The sequence below is a fragment of the Solea solea genome, chromosome 14, assembly GCF_958295425.1.
Source record: "Solea solea chromosome 14, fSolSol10.1, whole genome shotgun sequence".
Classification (NCBI taxonomy): Eukaryota; Metazoa; Chordata; class Actinopteri; order Pleuronectiformes; family Soleidae; genus Solea; species Solea solea.
In genome coordinates this window covers 25,102,670-25,118,644 of record NC_081147.1, presented here as the reverse complement: position 1 = coordinate 25,118,644, position 15,975 = coordinate 25,102,670, and the positions used below count along the sequence as shown (strand labels likewise).

The following is a 15,975-nucleotide window of genomic DNA, read 5'->3' as shown; positions in this document are numbered from 1 at the left end:
ACCACGGGCTGTTTGGCCCACTGTCGCAGCAGCGTGCTCGTGTAAAGAAATTGAATTTATGTAACCTTGCTGATGGGAGGAACTGCAGAGTCCAGGGCGGAGAGGGGGAAGTGTGGCGCTGCCGAGCCCACAGTGGAAACACAGTTATTATTACGGCCAGAGAGAGTGAACTCACCGCCTACAGTGGCAGCCAGCTTGTTTTGTTATATGGATGATGAAGTTGATGTATGGTCCTCTTGTATGCGCAGAACAGCGCTGGACTTTCTGCCAAGTGATGAATAGCATCAATACTGTGGGCTATTGGAAAAGACCTGGGCTCACAAGATCTCATCTCAACTCCTCTTTTCCATTTTCCCCCCATTTTCCATTTTTGGCACATCTCAAATAAATTCTATTGTTTTTCTTTATGTTTTGTCCTTTCCTCTGCTTCCTTCCTTCCTTCCTTCCTTCCTTGTCTTTCTATCTGCGGATCCCACTCCTTTTGTGTAACTTTTAATGAGCTAAAAGGTATGAGGGAGTGCACAGGAAACACATGACAAAGCGTTTTGGATAGATTAAGGCTGACTAACGGCACAGCCGTGTCTAGTCGGCTTTGTCTCCCCCCTTTTCTCTCAGTCTCTCTCTCTCTCTCTGTGCATTTGTCCGCCCGAACAAGAGGCTGTGGGAATGAGCTTTGCATTAGAGGTTAGATTAGAATCGGATGTGAATTGGGCAGGAAATTGGATTGTGGAGTGAAAATGCCTTAAAATGGGAGATGTGGTGGAAAGCATGGAGAAGATTGGGGGGACAGAACAAAGGCAGAGAAGGTCACGGTTAAAAAGGCAGCGTGAGAGCAGAGTATTGCTGCTCGTGGGCTGGAGAACAATGCTTATCGAGTGCTGGAATTTTGCAGTCGCATGCACATTTTGTCACCTCTGCTAAAACACGTCCATACAGATTTGTTCATTTTTGAAGTGAAAGGAAGTAGAAATATTACTTTATATCTTTCATCAAATCTTCCAGGTGATAAATGTGAGCTTTAGCCTCCATCTGTGTTAGTTTATATTGTTTTTAATGTTAGCATGTGAGCTACAGACAGAAAATTGAGTGACGGTGTCTGCGTTCGAGCGTCGTTGAGATGACAACAAGAACCTCGGCTGTAGTTATCTGTGCTGCTTCATGTCTGCCGTCAGCTTCCTCTCCACTTTCAGTCGTCTATGTTTTAGCGCTCCTTCACTGCATATCCTCATTTTTCTTCTCCTGTAGTCGAGACATTTTTGAGAGGGGTAGCGAGGTTTTTTAGATGTGGTATCATTCAGTCTTTATGATGCTCAGCAGCAGCCAGCTGCTCTCTGATTACATCCATGGTTTTAAAAGTGCTCCTAGCTGCAGTATTTTTTATCTTTATTTGTTTGCTGCCCACAAATGAAATGTTATTTTGTGAATATACTGACTGCACAATTGTCACAAATCCAGCATATTTGATTTTACACATTTTCCCAATCGTTGATGACTCATTATGGCCATTTTGTGACATAATATAATACACTTCTTACATATTTCACCTTTTTAAATATTTCATTCTAGTTGACTTGTACTGGTCAGGTCAATATATATATATATATATATATATATATATATATACTGTATATATTATATATTATTTTTTATTTAATTATTTAAGCCAGTCTGTTCACGAAAATGTTCAATAATTAGAATTTTGGCATGTTTTAAACATGTTTGAGGTTGAAAAATGAGAAGCAGTGGTTTTCACACCTTAGGGCCATTCTTAGAATAATTATTCACTTTAGATTTCCACTCAGCAGAGACCGAGGTTTTTGTAAATACCTTCTCCATCTTCTCACCTCATCAGTGGTCTCCTCTGCGAGCACTCGGTGGCTGCTGTGTTTCAGGTCGCTCATTAAAGCAATCAGAGGGTTACGTGGCTTTCATCCCACATTTCATGCCGTTAGTCACCTCCAACTGAATATAACGAGAAATTAGCCATTATAGGGGCTGGTTTTTGCCAAAGAAGGAGAAGCAGCACTCTAATCACTCCTAATTAGTTATGATTATCATCTGAGCCTGAGACCTGTGGACTACTCATGTGTGTCTAAGCCAGCTTATCCATAAAACCCATAATGATGGCGACGGGTGATGATCTGATATCAGGTTCACATGAGTGCGTTTGCGTTACAGCATCCAAAGATCATAAAGTATTTACTGCAGTTTGTTGACCGCACTCCATTTTCCAGTGTTTGGTATCAAATGATTTCCAAGCAGAGCGCTCCATCGATTGTCTGTTGCAATAGGTGTCGGGAAGACTGTTTCCATCAAACTTTCATGTGCTCGTCTCTCCTCTTTGCACCAATAGGAGTTCATGTGTTTGCTTATTAGTGTTTATTTTGACCCATGTTTTCCTCTTTTTTTTCTTCCTCACAGTGGCAAACATTCTGTGGCGAGAAGAAGGTACGTCTAGACACCGTCTGCTCCTCTGTCGCATTCATTAAACTGAGTTAATTGAATTTTTGTAATAGGGTTAGTGAACTGTGATGAGGAGGATTAAATGATTTGATGCTTTTGAAGGAGATAACAGTGTTAAAGGCTTATTTCTGCAAACATTCACACTGGTGTCGAGTCCCGAGCTATTCCAGGGTTGCGTAATGGAGCTGGTTTTGATTTTTGTTTCCTTTTGTTTGGACTCTCCTGCAGGTCTCGGCATTGGCAACATGTTCTACGTGTTCTATGAAGATGGCATTAAAGTCATTCAGCCGGTGGCATGTGAGATACAACGACACATTAAGCCCAGTGAGAAGCTGCTGGCTCTGCAGGTGAGTGTTCAGGAAAGCAGTGACTCACTGCACATGTTCTTTTTCTTGACTATCGGGCAATGTTGGACCCTGTGTGTGTCCATGTCGACAAATATCTGCTGTGAAAAGGTCTATTATGCCAGGTTTATTCAAGACAAACATGAGCATTGTACACATGCTGTATGAGCACATCACTGACTGCTCACATAGGTATTTTAATCCTCATTTGATATTGTCTTTCAAAGTGAGCTGTGAATATACCCAGTCTTTGGGGGAAGATTTTAAGCCTGGAATCTTGTGCATTCACAGGCAGATAATCCTTAATGAAGATTAGAAATAAAGACGAGCCAAAATCCAACAAACATTCTCCTTTAACTCGAACTCCATTCTTACGCCTCACCGCTCATTTGATTGGAAACAGCGCACGTTGAAAGGAAGGCAGAGACTTGGCCCAGATATTTGCTCTACACCAGAAGCCCCAGAATATTGGACATTTGCCCCCCAGAGGCTACTTTATTATTAGATGATATCTGAAGAGTTATTACAGTTATTACAATGCACGTATTTAAGCAAAGGCGTCAAAGCCACAGGGTGAAAATCTGTGAAGCTTCAAATTCTGGATTCATGTAATAACAAGCGATGAAAGGAAAAGTAAACTGATTTTGTTTTTAGAAAGCAGATGATTTTGATTTTGTATTTAGTTGTTTTGTTTTTTTTAAATCCAAAAGTCTACTTTGAAGTTGTCAATGACTCTGTGATGAATCTCATTATGACAAGGGATCAAGTGACTGTGTCGTGAAAGCTGCTGTAGAAAGAGACAAAGCCACAGGCAATTATCACCAGACTGTGTCTTTCACTTCATTTAGTTGCTTTTTTCTCTATTTTTTCTCCTTTTTTTTTGCAAACAAAGCGACTTCCATTAACCTTGTTTTCCTGTCGCAGCAGATGGGGGAAGAAAAGTTACCTGTTTTTAATGTTGTGGTTAATTGTGTAGTGCAAATTCCAAGCTGCATCTGTTCCACTCTTGATAAGGTGCATTACACTTGTGAGATGTTCTACTTCCCTCAAAGGTGACGTCATGTAGCATGTCCCAGGAATATCCCGTCATTTTATCCAGGAGTTCATAAAAACTTGACTTATTTGATGTAAAAAGTCATTAATGTTTGGTCTTGTTTACACTCGTCCAGCTCACAGGTGGATGCTGAAGACCTTTTATTATTTTAGATATACTGTGTATAATGTTGTGGAGTCTAACAGCTCTACCTGCAGGTTTGGCTCTCCACCACCACCAGTGTAATAATTCAAGGCATCATTTGGATTATTCTTAAGTAAAGTTGTAAACTCTAAACAATCAAACGACCTGCACGTCTCTCTCACCCAGGTGTTGTCTATAAACTGCAGATTTATACCCGTCAGAGACTCATTACACTGTTGAACGCTCCCCCCTTTGAATTCTGCTGTTTTATTACAGCTGAATATTTTGCCAAAAAAACAAATAGCGTAATAAAACAGAAATGTTATGAGGAACTTTTTAAAAGCGTTGTGAGTCCTTGGCATCAAAACCTTTAACATTCTCCACCGCGACGTGTAAACTTCTGTGATTTGAAAGAGTAGAGATTTTTTGTGTGTTTTCAAATGAGAAAATGTGTGATTGATTGTGTTATTTATTTTTTCGCCGGCCTGGCGTCTGGCTCAGTAATACCTCCTGAAATCAATCATTACCAGTCAATAGAGTTTATACTGGGAAGAATTAGCACAGACTCTCATTCATGTGAGCAGGTGAAGCTTCAGTGCACCGCTGTTAGACTTGCACATTTGCCTCAAACCAATTAATACTGTATGAATAGTGATGTCATTGTCTCCTCCATTGTGTGGCACAGTGGTGGATTTAGAGACGGGTCACAGAGGCAGTCACCTCGCTCCCGGCAGCGTCGGGGAAGCGCACAGTGGAAAAAGAAGGCTGGACTCCTGTGATCTAGTTTTCAGTCGCTCATCGATGAGTGTGAGTCAGTTAACCTCATTATAACTCTGCCAGGCTTCTGCCTGCTGAGAAGCTCTCTGACGCAAACACGGATAATGTAGTGGCAGGTTTGACATAAATGTAAATCTTATTCATGTAAAAAACAAGTGGACCCATGAGGTCAAGGGTTCCCCTGAGCATGGAACCCAATCCTCATTGTTCATTGGACGCTCTAAATCAGGGGTCTCAAACACAAATGACCTGAAGGCCAATAAACAGGTCAACAAAAAACATCAGTGGTGGTGAGAGATAAGAGATTCAAGTTATTTCACTAGTTATTTCTATCATGATATTGCAATATTCATGACGATATTTCACCATCATTTTAAATTCGTGATTAAGTTTTGATATGAAACAATTGGGGCTGAACAATTAATCGAAGTTTTAATCGGAATCGCAATATGCAACATTTGTTCAAGCCAAAATGTGTGTCAGAATATCAGTTTAGATGAATTATTATTACACGTCTAATATGAATGAATGAAAATGAGAATAATGATGTAAAAATGTCCGTTCCCTCTGATATCGCGAATCATGTCGCATTTCCTGTCAAAATAATTGCAATTAGATATTTATTCAGAATCGTTCAGCCATAGAAACATTATACAGTCTTCAGTAAAACAAAAGAACAATGCATTTATGATGAAAAATGAATCTATAAATGACTTAAATAGACTCAGTGGTGATAGAAATAACTCATTTTAACTTGATGTTACAAGGTGGGCCACATGAATCGATTGGGGGGGCCACATGTGGCTCACGCGCCTCAAGTTTGAAACCCCTGCTCTAAATTAAGCCCTGCCATGAGGACCACATCCAGTGTTGGCATAAAAATATCTGCCAAATTAAACATGCAGATCATATAAATGTATAATTATTGCTTTTTTTAAGGTTTGAGAAACGAATTGTCTTGTTTGTAACAGTAAAAAAAAAACAATACATTAATCACTTTATGTCAGGCTTAATTATTTATGATTTATCCACAAACTCCTGAGGTAAATATCTGTCTCACTAAGTTCCCTGAGTATCAGCAGCCTGATCTACAGTAAAACCATGTTCAGTTGACACAGTTTCATCAAATCCACTTCAATTTGTATTCGATACGGATGAGATTTGAAAGTTCACGTCCAAAACCAATGTCTTGTGTCTGACTTTCATGTAAACACGACTGCTGTCTGTAACACACACACACACACACACACACACACACCTGCATGCCTGCTCAGTATTGGAGCAGGTCATAGTCCAGCATATTTCTGGGTGAGATTTAGCTGTAGAGGACGCCGCTCTCCTTCATTGTTATTCTGCCGATGCAGGTCAACGCTCAGTGAATCCGTGTCGGCAAAAAGCTGCATGAATTCTGATATGACTGTTGTCTCTCATGTCAAGTGGCCTCATCCTGGATATATTATTATTATATATACTGTACAGCCTGGCAGCCTGAACGTAGCATTAAATTGTGAGCTGTAGAAACAAGTCAAATGACACAGTCCTCAACAGAGCTGAGGCCGACACCTTTCACACATCCTGGGATGTATCTCATGTTGTTAACCCCTTGATTTTATGGCTGTAGAATTGTCGAAATATTTTCATTGAGTGAGTTCTTCTGCCACGTTTTCCAAGAGAACTTTCACTTTCAATATCTGGCAGTTAGTCAAGTGTTTAGGAGTCACGGTACTGAGAAGCTGACGCCACAAACGTCTCGTCTGTGATTGGACGTCCTGAGGTTCTACCGTAACGACACGTATATGTGTGCAAACTCTATTTATCTAGTTACGGTAATGAGACGTACACATGCGACGACAGGACAGCAACAGAAGTGTTAATATAAATTGGTTTTAAAATAGTTATTGATAATCACACGGTTGTTTGGATCAGTGCTGTGAAGTGACTTCCCTGAGAGACCAGTAAGGTGTCAGCCTCCCTCACTGAAGCACCATTTATCACCGGAGCTCTCCGGCAGCAGAAATATCCAAAGCGACTCGCTGACAGATTACCGGTTAGATTTACACGTGTTCTCGGAGACGGTTTCCACTGAGCTGCTTCTCATCCAGGACTCCTGCACTGATTGGATGACTGTTGCACATAATGCAGTGTCATAAATGCACAACAATCAGCCGCGCGTGAGAGCTGTGAGAGCTGTGAGAGCTGTGAGAGCTGTGAGAGCTGTGAGAGCTGTGAGAGCTGTGAGAGCTGTGAGAGCTGTGAGAGGTGTGAGAGGTGTGTTTGTATTAGGATATCAATCACTGCGAGCGCCGCCTCGGGGGGATTGCTGCTCAAAGGCAAGGCCGCTCCCAACATGGCGCTGGTGTTTTCTCCGTGGCAAAGAAGCCTTGATTGATTTGTTTATAGTAATCGCAGCGCTGATCCATTCTCCTTAACTACCAGGAAGAGTGTTTAACTGTGATACACACAGTATCAGAGATAACACTCTGATGTCCAACTGTTGAAAAGTCTATTCAGGAAATCTCTTTATTTCACTTCCCTCTGCAGCAGCACAGAAATCCAGAGTGCCCTAAAGGGACATAATCAACAGTTCAGTGCTCTTGTTCTCACTTATGTTGACCTGACACTACCAGCCCGATCTCTTGATTTTCTTTGTGGTGATGAACAAGGTCAAAGTGTGTGAATATTAAGCATTTCATCTAAAATACCCGCTCTGCTCTTCACTGAAATGTGCTCTGCATGATCAGACTGCAATCAAATGTGACGTGACCGTGCGACCGAGTGCAGGTTTAATGAGTAAAGAGAGAGAATGGCAACCTGTCGTGACTTCAGCCGCAGGAATCTCAACTTCCATTTCTCAATCGTCGAGCTTTGCGATTTGACCGGCGTCGCGTTGAGTGTCAACGCGACGCCGGTCACAGTGTGTGCACTGCTCGGCATTACCCTACAGTAGTGAAGTACTTCCTGCATGAGTGGAGCACAGACACAGTCACTGAACTGAAATACAGCTCAACGGCTTGTGATTCGGCTCACGATCGCCAGCTTTCAGCAGAGCTGTCTCTAAATACACCAGACTCCTCTGTTAAATATTGAGATTATAGACATTTCCTTGCTAAATGTTGGCGATTAACGCACGTTTTCAGGATCTTTTAAGTCTTTTTAACTGATCTACAGTTGTTCGCTTTGATTCTTGTGTCGGACGTCGAGGCGACGACGACACATTTAAGTCTCGGCTCAGCTCGCCTGCAGCCTCGTCAGAGCACCAGGTTCTGTCACTGATGGAAAAGCAAACAAACACGAGTCGATTCGAGCCGTGCTAGAACTCTATGGTAGAAAAGCGCCACAAGTGTCTATTAGATGACACCAGCTGTCAATCACGCCCGTGTCCACTCTCACGTGCCGTGATCAATCGTCTATTTTATATAATAAAACAAATCTGCATCGTGTTCTATTAAATAACCAGTAAATAGTAAATCAAAGGGGAAGTGCGTGCGAGTCACCATTGATTTGCTTATTTCCTAGATGGCTTCAGGAGGGAAATGTTCACATTCTTACCACATTAAACAAAAGTACAAATGCAGTTGTGTTCTCCTCATCCAAATAAGCAAACTAGCAGTTATGAATAAAGCATATAAAGACATGAGACCGGCAGCTTCATGAATTGTTGTGCTGTGTATGAAAAACATCACAGGATGATGTGACAGAGGAATCAGTTTGATCTCACATTAAACCAGATTATAAATGTAATTTGGTGAAAATCTAATCTAGATCTATGAATGTGTTAAGTGTAAATAGTGTAAAAGCAGTTTGACAGTTGATTCAGGGGAAGAGCCTCCAAGTTCCTGCAGCTGTCCTGCATTTGTAAATCCAAATCTCCGTCCAGGGTAAGGCTTGTGTTATGTACCTTAATTACTTTTGTCCCACTAATAGAGACCGATCACAAGGCAGAGACCAGATCGAAACCTATCGACCTCATCCACAGGGTCATATCTGTCCTAGAGAGACACATCGACGTGTTAAAGTCAACGACATTTAAGTGTAAAATAATGTTTATTCAAACCAAAGCGTGGATGAGTTTGGTTCATTAATGTTGACTTACTCTCACGATACAGTCGCTCTAATGTTTACAAGAGCAAGTGAAGGAAATGAAGGACATTTGTATTTGCGTTGTGTTTGGCATGTTAATAATCTACAGAACTGTGGGTCGAGTGGTAAAACACTGTTTCACAGTTTGGATTGAGAGCTCAGAGAAACACCTTGAGGGAACAGAGCTGTGGTGCGCTGCTACTTTGCCTTAACATTCCTCTTTTTGACACGTTGGGTGTTGCTGCTTTACTGTTTTCCAGCAGATTTCTTCCCCACAGATGGCTGATGCTCCGTCTCAAATATATTAACTCGACAAATCATCCAGCAGCTTAACTGGGGGAATATCAGAATCCTCATATTTCATGGCAGCACTGTCTAAATGTCATCATCCACACATTCACGACAGTAAAGAGTTAAAATACTTCAGCGTAGTATTTTATGAAGTATCTGTTTGTAATTGTTGTTATTGTACTGAAATGTCCTGTGTGAGAAAGAAGAGCTTTCTGTAACAAAGAGGAGAAAACGCTCATCTGTTCTCTGTATCTATGTAGATTGTTTAGACGTTGTGCACCCACATACATGCAGAGACATATGCAACACACACAAACACAGCCGCCTCCATTCACACCCTCCGCTGGGCGTCAGAAGTTCGATTTCTCACCTCTTAAAAGGTGCAATAAGTAAGACTTTTACAGCGATATAACACAAACTGACCACAGCGTGGGTCTGCAGGGATTTCACATGGTTCAGCAGCACTGACTCACCGATGACTTCAGCGAGTGCAGATATCTGCGGCTTATGAAACCAGTTCTGGATTGAAAACACGGACAGATGACGATGATGCGTTACCTCCACACGGAAAGACACTGCAGATGCAGCGAATTATAAAACTTGTCAGGAGGCCAAAAAATGCCAAAGTACCGTCATTGTTTTTAAAATGAAGCACTTTAATCTGCCTCTAGAGAGAAAATAAAGAGGGCAGGGATGAGCTGCTTACTGCAGCAGGGATGAGATAAATCCAATCCTTTACATAGTTCACTGAAGTTCATACATTACCTCATGTCCTTCCACCTAAAAGACATTGGCCTGTGGGAAGGCACCTGTCACAGGCGGCCTCTGTGGTTGTAAATACAGTGCAGGAGAAAGAGTCCTTCATTCATCCTTGCTGGCCAGTAGCTCCCTAAATCATCCCACAGAGCCGGGAACAGGCGCCTGGGCACAGCCTGTAGGCTTCGAGGGCCAGGAAGGGGCTGAGGAGGGAGAGGAGCTCCACAGACAGAAGGAGGGAGGGTGATAAAGGTTCCTGTTGGTCAGGAAGGCAGCCACTGCCAACACTGGCAGCTGAGCATCCGCAGGTCTCCTGTTCCGTGTGATACGTGCGGGCAAAATGGCAGCAGCTACAGAGAGATTTCATTTATCCAAGTTGCCAAAGATAAAGACGCCTCACATTATCACAGGTGATAAGACTGCGAGTAGTAAGCAACGACCGGTAACGACTGGAAGAAGATAATTGTTTTTTAACGAGCTGCATTTCCTTGTGATATAAAACACTTAATAGTTTCTTTTGTTTTTGTCAGGAGGAAGTGTGTCCGACCTCACCGGGAGACGTGGTCCAGAGGTGTGTGTGGTCATCAGCGGTCAACGTCAAGGACAAGTTTATTTACGCCACGCAGCCGACCTTGAACCGAGTGCTCATCGTTGACATCCAGTCTCAGAAGGCTGTCCAGGTAAGAGCTCATCACCGAACGTCACCAAAGACGGTCGGAAAGAAGAGTCGATGTTCAATGAGAAGTGACTTTTTTTCCCTCTTTGTAGAAACCATATGTACAAACAACCTCAAGGTTACAGTTGTTTAGTTCCATTCTCTGTTTTCAACAAAGTGTTGAACCCACAAAAAAGTGTCCAGAGTTGGAAGTTGAAGGCGACGCTTTTATTGTGATAAATGATAAATATTGTTAAACACAACATTGTCCTTCATCCACGGGAAGAAAAGTCTAGTAGTTTTGTGCTGAATTCTCCAGCTTTTACCCAACTTCAACTTTGTTGAAACATGTTTTTTTTTTTTTTTTTACTTAAGATATGTCCGGACTTAAAATATTCTACTTGAGTAATAATTTATTAGGATATAAATACACAAGAGTGAGCGCTGTGGTGTTTCTCACTCCGGCCCTGGTGAGATTCAGGAGGCTGAATAAATCACAACAACACTTTTTGACAGTTGACTCCGGCCGGCGTCTGTAATGTGGGCAACGATCTGCGCTTTTTCCACATGTGGAACGTTTAAAGACTCGGCACGAGGAAGAAAGTGGTGAGACACGCGAGGTCGAGAAGGATTTGCACATCGCCGACTGCAAGGATGTTTAAACCGAAACTGAGGAAGCGCTTTGAATCGCTCGGTTGCCTGGCAACGGGCACACAATGCAGCCGAGTGATGGAAAGAGATACTGACATTCTTTAGACTGTGGATGTCTGACAGCCAATCTTAATTAAAGGCTGATTTAAAGCAACTATGAGGCTGCCGTTTAAAACACTCCACTCACACAGTTAGCGGTGATTGTGTTATCACCAGCAGCTGTGCAGTCACACACCTGTAATTTTCAGATCTATAAAATGAGGTATGCATGTTGTGACACCGCAAAGTAATGTGCATTTGCATTCTATGTTCTTAATTGGACTCCCACATTATTTCTTCTTGTTTTTTTCAGACATGTAGACAGTCTTGTCATAACATGAAGACTCTGCCGCTGCAGAATCAAATCACAAATGTGTTCACTGGTACTCTGTCCAGGCTTTTGCCGACCACAAAACGAGACAAAGAAAATATTTCTATGATAATAACAGAAAAGCCTCAAAGCCTCACATGATATGAAGAACAGTGCAGGGGCCCGGACCAAGGACTTGCTTTGGTTATTTTAGATCTGGTTCTTTTTGTTTTTTTCTAAAATAGCTGCATTTCCTAGTTTCCAACACTTATTTGTATACGACAGAGGTGTCACCGTACCTTTAGTGCTTTCTTTACACAGTGATCATAGATTATATAAACCACTTAGCAGAATTATGTTTGAATTTTAGGAAGACGGAGACTCCTGTGTTTGGAGCAGGTGAAAAGAAGAGTGTGAAAATGAGCAGATTGCACCTGTTATTCTAACATGTTAGATATGTTTAATCAACACGTCATGTCTCCACTTCCAGCTGTTAGCTACAGATTGTGGACACGACTCAGGCTGACATTCAACATTGCTCCCAATTACAGATTATTATTATTTTGGTTCAGATCATTAAAAAGTTTATTTTATTTTATTTTTTTTTAGATCAGATAACAGATGATTTTGTCTCGTCTCTGTTTCAAACAAGTCAAAGTGCCACATTTCAGCTTCAACATCAACATCTTTGACCTTGAGTTGAGCTGCTGACCCCTGACGTGGGCGGCGTTCATACAAACTGCTCCTGTCAAGACTTCCACTTAACCTCGACATCAGTGTGGTGAGCGAGTAACCCTGACACTGTAACCCCGGCCGTGTGTGTGTGCGGTCTCCGTCACAGGTGGCGCCGGAGAGACGATCCGCTGCCACCTCGCTGCACCGTTTGCTTCCCTGAGAGGAAATGACAACATTCACTTAATGCAGTTGTGTTTTCCTTTCTCGTACTTTGACATATAGATTATGTTCTATATGTGCCTTCTTTGTGGGCGTGTCTGTACCACAAAGAAACTGGGGATGAACTCATCATCCTGTGATCTGTGGATCTTTCACTGATCATCCAGCTTCGACGTTCCTTCCTTCTCTCACTGGTGCTGTGAACGCTAACGGGGGAAATAAAAGCCCCACAGGTCGTGAAGTTTTCAGGGCAGCCCCCCTGGTGGCAGCTCGGGAAGCCACCATGAAGAAGATTGTTGTCCCACAGGCCGTCACAAGCTCATTATTCGGACGCCTGAAGGTTCAGCTTCGTTGCATTGTATTAGCGGTTGATAATTAACCACCTGATCCCATTTCTCATTTCAAATCTTCTCTTTGTTTTTTTTTAATATGCCTAACATGCATGAAACGCTGCTAATGAGAAAATGAATATTGAAACTCACCAATTAAATATTTGAAGCCTTTTTTTTTTTCTTACGTGTAGATTGTTGCACACAGTTTGTTTTTCCCCGTGCGTCGTCTCCCGACAGATTCCTCTGTGGTCACTGAAGTTACAAGAGCATATTGGGAGGATTTTAGTCATATTCCTCAGCCAGAAAGAAGATGAGAGTCAGGAGGAAAAAGAACAACATGAACACCTGTTTCCTCCGATGACTACATGCTCAGAGATTAGTGGGGATTCAACAGAATTTCTCATCTTTTTTTTCCTCTTTTTTCATCTCTGAAGAGCTGTTCACTCTCTCAGTGAAACAATATATACTTTGCTTAGGTAAACAACACCGTGAGGACAGCACAGCAACACAAACATGATATAGAAAGTAAACCGAAGTTGAAAGGAATTGTGGGAATACAGGATTGCAATGATTTGCTTTTAGAAAAAAAAAAAAGATGATTGCTTTCTGTAAATGTTATTGAAAGAGAAACAAACATCTTCTCTCGTCCCCGTCTATCTGCATTCAGGTGGACATAATGTGCAGGGAACACTTCTCTGTCACATTTGACTCATCTTTCCTTTCTGACTGGCTACGTCGCCGCTGCCGTGTGTCAGGCAACGGATAAAGACTGAAGGCAATTACTTCAGTGTGGTGAAGCAATTGTGTGTCACCACTTGATCTGAGATGCAGCTCGACGGCAAAAAACACCTTGTACATAAAAAGCACACCTCCAGTCTCTGCCTTGTTAGAGGAAGACCTGCTCCTGTCAACCCCGATGCATTAGTGTGCAGGGAAACTTTTCAAAAGCATTACCACTGCACATCAAAGAGGGATCTCTTCAAACGCAAAGTCTAGATTCCCTTTTAAATTGTTATTCTGCAGCCCCGCTGTCTTTAAAGGCTCACTCTGGTTTGCTTTGTGTGTGTCTCCCTCCAGACGGTCAGCACCGACCCTTATCCTGTGAAGCTCCACTACGACAAATCTCACGACCAGGTGTGGCTGCTCAGCTGGGGAGACGTGGAGAAGAACTTCCCCACTCTGCAGGTAAATCCACAGTCTACTGTTCAGTATTATTCCTCTTTTCTATCCTGGTACATACAAGCACAAAGAAGCAACAACTCTCAATTATTCTGTTTTTCTAACTAAAAAAAAACACTGATATTAAAATTTCCTGGAACACAAAAAAAAAAACACACACAAATCAGAGTCGGTGACAGTTTAATTCACCAAATATAAGACAACGACGAGCTGATTGTAATGAGATGCCGTGTGTAGACATTTCATGAGACTAAATATTGCAGTAAAAGTATGAAATATTACACAAAGAAATTGCATATTTGCATATTTGTCTACACAGGAAATCCACAAAGTACAAGTGCAGCGTCAGCTGACACGCTCACGCGCCCAAACTTGTGCTGCATTTTGTTCTCAGGTTGTAGAATAACTTTATTTTCACATTAGTACCTTACCTACTGTATATCATAAATAACCTTATTATCACCACCGCAGGAGGCCAAGGCCACTAATTAAATGTGAATTCCTTCTTGAAGTGTTTCTCCTCTTTTTCCTCCTCCACCGTGGCATTAATCACTGCAGCCTCTCTGTGTGATTTTCATTTGCCCATGTGTTTGTCCTGCCTGATGACGGTAATTAATAGTCACTTACAGTGAGCGCTTTCCACGTTGACACATTTTCAATTATGTTGGCTGTGGACTGCGGCTCAGTGGAATTGAAGTAAAAACAGGGGGAAAAAAAAGGTGTTGACTAATGGTCGCACGTCTGCAGAGTCCAGAACCAACAGAGATGTGGGCGCTGCATATGTTTACAGAAACATTAGTATTAATATTATTATTATTATTATGAAGATTTATGACCAGGATATGCATTCTTAATTAAAAAAAACAAACATTAAAAAAATACTGTTTGTATTGGCAACAAATTATCACCATCACAGTTATTACATGTGAATAAACAGAAATGAATCTGTAACCGTCCGATAACCATTTATTCCCAAGCAAGTCGTCCTAAAGTTACAGTTTTCTGGTTTGGAATTGAATCCTTGAAGATTCTGACATGATCTGATTTTACAATTTATTTTCATCAGTTAATCTGAAACATAATCAGCAGTTAAAACTGTAACTGTACGATTTATAATTTGCCATCAAATCTGCTGTAACTTAATCTAATCAACCACAAATGTTCTTCTCTGCAGTTCATACATGACGTGTAGTCGCTGCAGCGAGCCACAGTGGACAGTTATTGTTTATTGGCCTCTTAATTCATGTTAGATTGCTGATGGAGGAATTGTAGCCTCTTTAATACATAATGTAGTTTTTTTAAGTTACACACTGGTCAGGAAAATATGGACATTAAGAGTCTCAAATTCAGCCAGGAAATCAAACAACTTGCCGAGTCCGAGTCTACAAGCGGAGGAGAAAAACAATTTATTGGCCGTGCACGTCTGACTCCGCCTCCGTAGATGGCGCTGTACTGTATCTCTCTCTATAAGCTAGTGCGTATTGGATCAGTTTCCTGTTGACCTTTGTGTCACCGAAAAACAAACAAACAAACAAATGGCGAGATGTTGTTGTTGTTCTTCATGTTTCGTTCCTGCTGTGCACGATAATCGATCAATTAGATCGTGTGGCACACGTGTTTGTGTAAGAAATGCAAATTATTGTCTTTGTCTAAAACACACTGAGTTTGCTGCTGCTGCTGCATCATAAACCAAAACAGACAAAAAATGTTAAATATTTACAGATTCTCAGCATGTCTCCTTGACTTATATTTTCTATGAAAGAAATCAACAAATATCTCATCCTTTTGATAGTATCTTTTCATTCTCCCGTTGCCTGTGACATTAATCTTGATTCAGCTCGAGTCACGACGGGATTTGACTTGAGAATCCTGCTCCTCGTCGCCTGCACTGACACTCACAAAGCAGGGTTTGTGCTCTGTGGCTTAATCAAAGAAAAAAACACAAAACAGCCTACACACAGAACTCAGACGAGAGTGACAACAGAGCACATCACCTCCCACTGAGACGGCCCCACATCTCAGCAATG

General features: G+C 41.7%; 1 protein-coding gene across 3 annotated transcripts in view; it reads left to right on the top strand.

Moving 5' to 3' along the window:
- Window positions 1-15,975, top strand: part of fstl5 (follistatin-like 5) — a 170,693-nt gene that overhangs the window by 145,625 nt on the left and 9,093 nt on the right. For all 3 annotated transcript variants that reach the window (XM_058650034.1, XM_058650033.1, XM_058650035.1), the window contains 4 exons: window positions 2,422-2,448; window positions 2,692-2,810; window positions 10,419-10,568; window positions 13,847-13,954. In XM_058650034.1, coding sequence (XP_058506017.1) covers window positions 2,422-2,448; window positions 2,692-2,810; window positions 10,419-10,568; window positions 13,847-13,954 — 404 coding nt within the window. The remainder of the gene's footprint in view (window positions 1-2,421; window positions 2,449-2,691; window positions 2,811-10,418; window positions 10,569-13,846; window positions 13,955-15,975) is intronic.